At 43.4% G+C, this 10112-nt stretch overlaps 1 protein-coding gene and 1 pseudogene across 1 annotated transcript in view; one reads left to right on the forward strand and one right to left on the reverse strand.

Annotated features, from left to right (window-relative positions):
- The window catches only part of RHBDD2 (rhomboid domain containing 2), a 16576-nt gene extending 12184 nt beyond the window's left edge, over window positions 1-4392 (reverse strand). The window contains exons 1-2 of the mRNA XM_006859834.1: window positions 4209-4392; window positions 1232-1639 (exon numbers count right to left, since the gene is read on the reverse strand). Coding sequence (XP_006859896.1) covers window positions 1232-1639; window positions 4209-4392 — 592 coding nt within the window. The remainder of the gene's footprint in view (window positions 1-1231; window positions 1640-4208) is intronic.
- A 507-nt stretch (window positions 4393-4899) lies between these two features.
- LOC102813523 lies at window positions 4900-5385 on the forward strand (annotated as a pseudogene).
- Window positions 5386-10112: the final 4727 nt, after the last annotated feature.

A 10112-nucleotide genomic window follows, 5' to 3' on the forward strand; every position in this document is an offset into this window, starting at 1 on the left:
AGACAGTCTTACCATCTTCTCTTCTAAGAAGCAATCTGGCCATGCTTCTTTCAAAACAGATTTGTTTACATTATTCATAATATGTTTAATAGAATAATATATAAATATTTATATTAGAAAGTCAAACTGCAACACCAAAGTAATGCAATGAAGAGCAAAGCTATGCTACCACCTCTGTTTATATATCATCTACTCTAACTTACAAGGAGCTCTGTTAGCGTAGTGGTTATGAGTCAGGTTGTTAAGCTCAAGGCCAGCAGTTCGAAACTACCAGCCATTCCACAGTAGAAAGACAAGGCTTTCTGCTCCCGTAAAGATGGATAGTCTTGGAAACCCAATAGAGGGTCACTATGAGTCAGAACCGACTCCACGGCACACCACCACCACCACTACCCTAATTTACAGAATCACAAGTTAGAAGAGATTTTTAGAACTGTACCTTTTAAACTCCCAATATTACTAATTCTGAAGTTCTAAAAAATAATCTACTTTTTTTTTTTTTTACAAGTTTATTTACCCTGGTGGTGGTGGTTATGTGCCGTGGAGTCAGAACCGACTCATAGCGACCCGTACAGTGTTTCTGAAGCCATAAATCTTTACAGGTTCAGAAAGCCTCATCTTTCTTCTGCGAAGCAGCTAGTAGTTTCGAACTGCTGACCTTAAGGTTCACAGCCCAATTCGTAACCACTAAGCTACTAGAGCTCCTTCCTTGCATAGAACAACCTTACTCGCTAGTTAAGGTATTGCCGACTCTTCCAACGACAACTCTTGTCATAATTATTTCAAAGTAATTACGATAAGCTATTAATATAGTTGGACTCCCAGTATGGCACTGTAGGGTCAGCACTAGACTGTGAACCACAGGTTGGTGGTTCAAACCCACAAACTGCTCCTCAGAAATCTTATATAGGGTCACTATGAGTCGGAACTTACGGGATGGCACTTAACCACAATTAATATAGCTACTCCAGCTCCCTTATATGTGTATTTTTCATACTATAATTTACAAAGTAAAAATCAGAATATTTCACTCATTTGGCAGTGCTAAGTCAGTATGGAGAAAATTCAGGTTCAGAGAGAAGAGGTGAACTGCTCAGGCCACAGGGTTTTTCAAGCTGAAACTAGAACCCAGATTGCGTACATCTAAGCCCAGGGTTTGATACCCTAGACCCTTCAAGTTGGGGTTCCTATGACATGGCTTCAGGTTATCATTCTGTTCTAGAGAGGATACATGTTAGTCCAATTACAAGTCCGCAGACATTACTGAGGAAAGAGGTCTGGGGAATGAGCCAAGAGGCGCCCAGTAGAAGCCATGGGACCAACACCGAAGGCACAACCACCCCAAACACCAGGGCTCGTCGCATCCGCGAACGGACAGCGCTGACTCCCAACATGGCAAAAGCCACCGGGGTGAAACCTCTGGCATCCTCCACCTCCCCCAGCTTCGTCAGTGACGACACAGCCTCAAATGACAGGTAGATGATAGCGGAGATGACGGTGAAGACCAAGGTGAAGAAGCAGTGGCGGACGGTGCCCACGCTCCTCTCAAAATTGCCAGCAAAGCGCCAGATGATGATGGCACCGCAGAGCAGGGAGACTGGGTTCTCGTAGACAAAGATGTAGGTCACCAGCCTGTAGACTGAAGAGGGAACTGAGTTAGAGGTCTAAGCGTGGATTGCTCCAAGGAGGAAAAGCCAGGTTATAACCCATCTAGGAAGGGGAAGGAACCCATGTGGAGAAGCACAAAAAGCCACTGAAAATCAGTCTAGGGGCCAGGAAAAGCAGCAGGAGGTAATAAGGACCCAAGACTCAAAGCACTGAGTGAGCAATTACATGGGAGAACATCGGTTTTACACTCATTGTTTCATTGCAATGATTATAGTCTCTTGTTAATGATTATAGTCTCCTCAGTGCATCATCATTCAACAGTATCTGTTTCTATTCCCTCTGTTATTTTTTTGGAGGGAGGGGTGTACACAAAAACACGCAGGAATAGATAATCATTTAAACAACCAAAGGGCACATTCTGCAAGTCTGCCTCTTGGCCGCCAGCACTCAGTCACTCTCTTTCCATGAGTCTAGAGTCCTCAGCTGCTCGATCTCTCCATGTCATCAACTCTGCCTCCATCTCTTGTGTGGCTTCTTCTCTGAAAAGGACCCCACATTCCACTCGTGCTCTTCTCCCTTGATGGTTCTAGGGTCCTCTGTTCCTGGACTGTAACATTAACTACCTGAAGCAAGGTTTTATCAATGACTGACTTCAGTGTGGGAAAGAGATAATCCTTTGTAGGTGTGAATACTGACCTACCTCACGGGGCACTTTGAGGGTTAATTAATTGTAACAGCTTCAAGGTGGACTGAGTGGGTGAGTCACTTAACACTCTGTGTGCCCGCCTCCTTGCTGTAATCCTGACCTCTCCTTCCATAGTGGCTGTTCAAGAGGAAGAAAAAAGGGACCGTGAATTATTGTGCAGCTCCGAGGATTACAAAACTATCATTAATAATATATAGAAATCACAAGTCTTCCTTGAAAAGTGCTTATCCAATCATACAGGTGGAGCAATACTTCATGTGCAGTAGGACAGCTAAGAATCCTACTTTTCTTGCTCTAAAAGTTGTGACTGCTTATGTACTTTTATGTCCCTGCAGGCCAAAACACTAATGTGAAGGAGGAAGACTGGTGGACGAAGAGAAGAATGTTGGACTTGGGAATCTAAGACTTGGAGGGGAGTCTTGGCTCTATCATATTTTGGCTGGCCTCTCAGTTTCCATTTCCTCATTGTAATTAACAGGATTAGACTTGAAGCCTTCAGAAGTCCCTTATATTATCTAGTCCATGCCCACAAACCCCACACTAAGGGAGGCTATGAAATAAAGGGGAAAGCGTCCTTAGTTTTAAAGCTGAGCAGAGAGGCAGGCTGCCCACCATCTACCTCAGCCCAGTCACCTCAACAAGACTTCATTACCTGAAGAGTATGTTATTACTTGTAGCGTACTTCTAAAACGGAAACTCCAAATTTACTCCGCTGCCATTGAGTCGATTTCCAACTCATTGTGACCCTGTACAGGGTTTCCAAGACCAGAAATCTTTAGTGACGCAGACAGCCTCATATTTCTTCCTAGGAATGGCTGGCTGGTGAGCTTGAACTGCCCAGCGCTTATCCTATAGTACCTCCAGCACTTCTTGAAATTCCAAACAACAATGTCAAAATATTCTGTTTTGGAAGCAATTCAACACGATTTATGGATTATATACTCCAAGACTTCAGTCCCCCAACATCACTCAATAAAAGAAAAATCTCAGCTGCATGACTTATAGATCTTTGATTCTCAGCATTAAGCCACAGTCTCCTCATGGAAATAATGGGCAATAATAAAGGCCTATAGCATGGGATTGTTGTGAGATTTAACATTAATACGAGAGAGCTTCAAAAAGTCCATGTAACAATTCCATTATCTTTTCATTCCATTTCCCATACATTTTCTGAAGCTGCAAGAGCTATAGAAGTTTCCCATTTTCCTACCCTCCCCACCTCCCAAATACAGGAAGGAACAGAGATGAGGAAATCTTTTTTATTTTTTTCCAAGTTTTTATTGTGAATTGAGTGACGAGGAAATAAATGTCTTTTATAAGTGAATGTCTATGCTTAAATTGGCCTACAAAATCCCTCCTCCTTAGAGAAAACACACACCTCTCCAAACGCAGTAGAGATTCCTCTTTCACGACCTAGGATTGGAGCTAGAATTAGATACAAAGAAACATCAGAAGAAATGCTTAGTGGGGGTAACAACAGGCAAGCAAATGAAGGGAATAAAACAAAACATTCTGAATGGGGTTTAGGCCTAAGGCCTAAACATGCGTATGTGGAAAAGGAGGAAGAGAAGAAAAATGCTTATTCTCGAATGAATGAAACGGGTCGGCTAGTGGATAAAGTTGAGTTTGATGGAGCCAGAGAAGGAGGCAAGTTCAGGTTGTAAGCCACTTCATGGTGACAAGGATGGGCTCCGGGGAGACAAAGACGTGGAATATGAGAGAGCAGGAGGTAGGGTTGGGGGCTGGTCCTCTGGTGAGTTGGATGGTGACACGGGACGGAGGCGGGGGTAGGCTAATGGTCGGGACTGATGGGGCGAGTTCTGGGAGATTGGAGCCGGAATGGATGAAAGCGAGGAAAGAGGGTCGCACAAGGATCCCAGCTCTCCCTGCTCACCTTGCCAGTTGCGCAGAGCCTCCGACCGCAGCGTGAGGCCCGAGAGCGCCAGGGGCGGCTGCAGCAGGAACAGGCGGGGACCGGACACGATCAGGGAGAGAAGCGCGGTGAAGAAGGTGGCCGATGGCACCTCGGGGCACAGACACCAGCTCCGACTAGGCCCCAAAGCCGCCAGGGTCGCCATAGTTTCCACGCTCCGCTTCCGCGCCGACTGGTGCTCGGCTCTCTCCGTCTCCCAGCGGCTGTCTCCCCTGGCAACAGAGGTTGAGCCGACGGAAGCCTCGCCTCCAGAGGCCCCGCCCCGTTACGAGCTGTCCAGTTAGGTCGTGGGACCTGTCCTCCAGCGCACAGGAAACCGGAAGGTCGCACCGTGGACCGCTGCTTTGAAGGCCAACCTTAGTCAAATCTGGGACCCATTTCAGGGGCTGGAACGTACAGGTCTTGCTTTTGATTTCTGCTTATCTCCAGTTTTCAATGAGGGAGCAGGTTTAAGGAGGTCCTGGTGATTTCGTTTAATGACGTTAAAAATAACCAAATAAGGAAGTAATCGTCAAACAAGGAAACTTGAACATTAAGATTTATAATGAGCGGTTATTCTAGATGCAAATATGAAGATTATTTTGATACCAGAAAAAGCAAATGGCGCCTTGTGCGCGTAGCTTCTGAGGCTGCCGGACTCCCAACTGTCACCATGAAGTTCAGCCCCTTCGTGACCTCCGACCGCAGCAAGAACCGCAAACACCACTTCAATGCTCCCTCGCACGTGCGCAGGAAGAGCATGTCGTTGCCGCTTTCCAAGGAGCTGCGGCAGAAGTATAACGTGCGCTCCATGCCCATCTGCAAGGACGACGAGGTCTAGGTGGTCCGAGGACACTATAGAGGTCAGCATATTGGCACCGTGTAGTCCAGGTGTATAGAGAAGTATGTCATCTACATCAAGAGGGTGCAGCGTGAGAAGGCTAATGGGACAACTCTCCATGTGGGCATTCACCTGAGCAAGGTGCTTGATACCAAGCTCAAATTGGACAAAGATCGGGAAAAAATTCCTGAACACAAAGCCAAATCTCGACAAGTTGGAAAAGAGAAAGGCAAATACAAAGAAGAATTTATTGAAAAAAATGCAAGAATGAAAATATCCTGTCATGGAACCAACTACAGTTTAACCCTAGATTTCTAGCCTAGTGTGTGCTCTTTGGAAACTCTTCCAGATGATTTTGGAATGTTTCATTTCCATCTTGTTCTGTGGCTCTGTAAATCTTCCTTTGCAACTTTGATTACCAATATTATGAATAAAAATTGGAAATGTTTACTAACTGCAAAAAAAAAAAAAGCAAATGTCTAGGTATAATTTTGGGGAGCCCTGGTGTGGCGGTGCGGGTTAATGCGCTGTACTGCAAGGTCGGTGGTTCAAGCTCACCAGCTGCTCCTTGGAAATCCCATACAGGGTCGCTATGGGTTGGAACCGACTCCACGGCACTTAACAATAAAAACATGAATAGTAACCGACTCGATGGCACTTAACAGCAACAGGTACAACTTATAAAGAAAAGGAAGAAATATAGCAGATCAACCATTGACTAATCTTAACATGAACCCCCTTTTACTGAGATCACTGAATCATCCTCCACACAGCCACAATGGTTTTTTTTTTAATGTTTTATTGTGAATTATGTGATAGTTTACATGGGAGAACATTAGTTTTACATTCATCCTATCGTATATCGTTTCATTGCCATGGTTACAATCCTCTGCATGCATCATCAACCAACCAAAGGGTATACACTATAAGCCTGCCAGCCAGTCGTCAACACACAACCCCTCTCCCTCTCTGGATCTAAAGTCCCCAGCTGCTCCATCTCTTCACATCATTGTCTCTGCCTCCATCTCAAGCATCACTGCTTCTCTGGGTAGGGTCTGGCTCTCCACTCTTCTCCCTTCATGGTCCCAGGGACCTCTGCTCCTAGGCTGAAAAGTTAATCACTCCTCTCCTTGCTACAAAACGTTTATCTTTACATTTCTAACTTTCACAAGCAGTCCTGATAACAATTATTCACTACTGTATCACAAGAGACCCATCCACATTTCATTTAATCAGCCCCGCCTAGACAGATTGTATGCTACTCAGTGGAGAGTCTACCTTCCTTTACGCCCTCTGTGTCTAGGTTCCCTCTTGAAAGCTTGTAAACCAGTCACTTCTTGCCTTCATAGCCCCCCCTCCCCCATTTTGGGTAGCCAATGTCCAAGTTGCCCATCCCTGTCTACTCTGTATGGAGGGGGTGGGAATGATCCTTGGTGTAAGGATTTGTCCCCTCTTTTGGGCTACTGCATCCACAGGTGTAGGTCAAGTTCACCAAATAGTATCAAATTACTCTTTTTTTCCCTCTTCTTTCTTCTTTTAGTTGAGCTCTGATCATCCAGTCATTGAAGCCAGGTCAAGTGGGTGTTATCTGCAAGTGTGGGTGTTCTTGTGCATATGCCCTCTCTTATCAGCTGTATGCTTCACTCTCCACTCTAGTCCTCTGTGGCTATGTCACTGACTCTGGGCCCAAGAGTCCCCAGGTCTTGCCACCTGGGTTCACAGAAGTCTATTGAACATTGTAGGGCTTAGCTTGCAGCTTCATTGCTGTTTTTCTCCTTGGTCACCAATCAGAGGTGTATTCCCATTGAGTCTTAGTCTTGGAAGGGGCCAGCCACAATTTTTGAGGTTAAAATTTTATAATCCTGGCTTTAACAGGAAAGAAAGGATTTGCAAGTTTGGGTGAAAGGATTCATTTTGTTTAAGGTTTCTTTAAAATGAATATTTGATTCTGGTAGCATAGTGGTTACCAGTCTGGCCGCTAACCTCAAAGTCAGCTGTACGAAGCTACCAGTGGTTCCACAGGAGAAAGATGAGACTTTCTGCACCTGTAAAGATTATAGCCTTGGAAGCCCTATGCAGGGTGGCTATAAGGCAATTTCAGCTCCTTGTTAGGTGCCATAGAATCGGTTCTGACTCATAGCAACGCTATGTTCATCCATGAAACATTACCTAGTCTTGCACCATCGTCACAATTGTTGTTTCAACCCATTGTTACTGTCACCGTGTCAGTCTGTCTTGTGGTCTTCCTCCTTTTCACAGACCTTCCACTTGTCCAAGCATGATGTCCTTCTCCAAGGATGGTTATTTTGGTCAACCCTTTTAGGAAGTCAGCAAAACAAAAGCTTATCAGCTAGATTACAGTTGTTGTTGTTGTTGTTAAGTGACATCAAGTCAGTACCAACTCATAGTGACCTTATGTACAATAGAACTAAACACTGCCCTGTCCTGGGCCAACCTCACCATTGTTGCCACACTTGAGCCCATTGATGCTGCCACTGTGCCAATCCATCGTGCTGGGGGTCTTCCTCTTTTTCTCTGAACCTCCACCTTACCAAACATGATATCCTTCTCCAGCAACTGGTCCCTCCTGACAATATGTATGAAGTATAAGAGATGAAGTTTGGCTATCTTGGCCTCCAAGGAGCACTCTGGCTGCACTTCTTCCAACACATATCTGTTGGTTCTTTTGGCAGCCCATGGCACTTTCAATATTCTCCAACACCATAACTCAAAAGCATCAATTCTTCTAGTGTCTTCCTTATTCATTGTCCAACTTTCGCATGCATATGAGGTTACTGAAAATACCATGGCTTGGGTCAGGTGCACCTTAGTCCTCAAGCTGACATCTTTGCTCTTCAACACTAAAAAGGTCTTGTGCAGCAGATTTGCCTAATGTAATATGTCATTTGATTTCTTGACTGCTGCTTCCATGAGTGTTGATAGTTGATCCAAGAAGAATGAAGTCCTTAACAACTTCAATCTTTTCTCCATTGATAAGAATGTTGTTTATTGGTTCAGTGGTGAGGATTTTTGTTTTCTTTACATTGAGCTTACAGTAATGGTTGTTAAGTGCTGTTGAGTTGGTTCTGAATCATAGCAACCCTGTATAGGGTTTCCAAGGAGTAGTTAGTGGGTTTGAGCCACTGATCATGTAGCTAGCAGTGCTGCATCAAGAATTACAATAATAATACCTTTTAAAAATAAAAAACTTAATAGAGATTAATCTTAAAAGTAGTACAAAGCCAAATAAACTCAGTTCAAAATCTTTAGACACAAATCTCTCTAAATATAATGATTCATCTTGTTTTTAAAAAGCCTCAGATACAACATATATTAATCTTGAGATATAATACCATATTGTCTTGGTATATTAAGAAATATCAATACTATGAAGTTTCTAGACATCTGAATAGTAGTAATAATAGTAATGTTGTGGCAGCGTGAGTCAGAAAGAACTCAACTCAGAAATCTTAGAGAGCAAAGTTTATTGCTGCGGCCACAGTGTCAGCTCAAGCCTGAATCACTCTGACCCCGAAGTGAGGAGGAGAACAGGGTTTTATACAAAAACACAGAGTGGTTAGAACACACAGACTTGTCTTGTCAGCTGGGGCGGTAAATTCCCGCAGACCCTTATCCTGTAAGTGGGAGTAAACCCACCAATAAACCCTTATCTTGGTTGTATGGATGGGCTAAGTTTTATCCTGTTTGTTCAGGTGTCCTTGGGTCATTCTGGCCTTCAAGGTTTTTCTGTAAGAAGTTTATTTATTATTTTTCCATAGAGTGAGGTGGGGGGAAAGGGGAGCAGGGTGAACTATGCTATAATATTTCAAATGGCGAATGGGGCTGTTAGTTATACTATAATATTTCAAATATGGGGCATTAGTTATACTATAACAGTAGTAATAAGAAGAAGAACATCCATGGGTAAACAATATGAATTGTCTAGTTAAACAATATGAATTCTCTAGTTAAGCAACTCCATCACTCATCTGTCAGTTTGTTGTACTATTGTGGCTTGTGTGTTGCTGTGATGCTGGAAGCAATGCCACTGGTATTTTAAATACCAGTATTTTAAACACCCATGGTGGAGAGGTTTCAGCTGAGCTTCCAGACCAAGACCAGAAAGGAGGAGAGGCAGACTGCTTCTGAATGTTTCCTGGAACACCGTCAGCGCTTGAATATTGAGTATTGGATCATGGTGAAGAACACCAGAACATTGTCAGATATAGTGCTGGAAGAAGAGCCTCCATGTTGGAAGGCACTCACAGTACAACTGGAGAAGGAAGAACCTCCTCAAAGGAAAGTTGATTGTAATGACACAAATGGAGTAAAGCTTTCTGGACCTTAGTTGCTGATGAGGGACAACTCAAAATGTAGAGAAACAACTGTAAACATCCATTAATAATCATTAAGTATGAATCTAGGAAAATTGGAAGTTGCCACAAATTAAATGGAACACGTAAAGATCGATATCTTGGCATTATTGAGCTGAAATGGATTGGTATTGGCCCATTTTGAATCTGACACTTACATGGTTTACTATACCAGGAATGACAAATTCAAGATGGAAGTAATTGAATTTATCATCAAAAAGAGCATTTCATAAAGTATGTTGTCTATGATAGTTATCCTATCATACATATCATCCATACAACTGGATGGAAGATCAGTTAATGTCATTGTTATTCAAATTTATGTGCCAACCCCTAAAGCCAGTGGTGATAAAACCCAGACTGCAAAGCTGTTTAAACTGCAAGGTGGGTGGTTCAAGCTCATCAGCTGCTCCTTGGAAACCCTATACAGGGTTGCTATGGGTCGGAATCAACTCGCCGGCACTTAACAACAACAACCAACTTCTTCAGCCTGAAATTCATCAAATATGCAATCAAGATGTATTGATCATTACTGGTGATTGGAATGCAAATGTTGGAAACAAAGAGTAGTTGGAAAACATAGCCTTGGGAATAAAAATAACACTGGAGATCACATGATAGAATTTTGCAAGGCCAAGCACTTATTCATTGCAAATACCTCTTCAAACAACA

This window comes from Chrysochloris asiatica, unplaced genomic scaffold (genome assembly GCF_000296735.1).
Source record: "Chrysochloris asiatica unplaced genomic scaffold, ChrAsi1.0 scaffold00034, whole genome shotgun sequence".
In the NCBI taxonomy this organism is placed as follows: Eukaryota; Metazoa; Chordata; class Mammalia; order Afrosoricida; family Chrysochloridae; genus Chrysochloris; species Chrysochloris asiatica.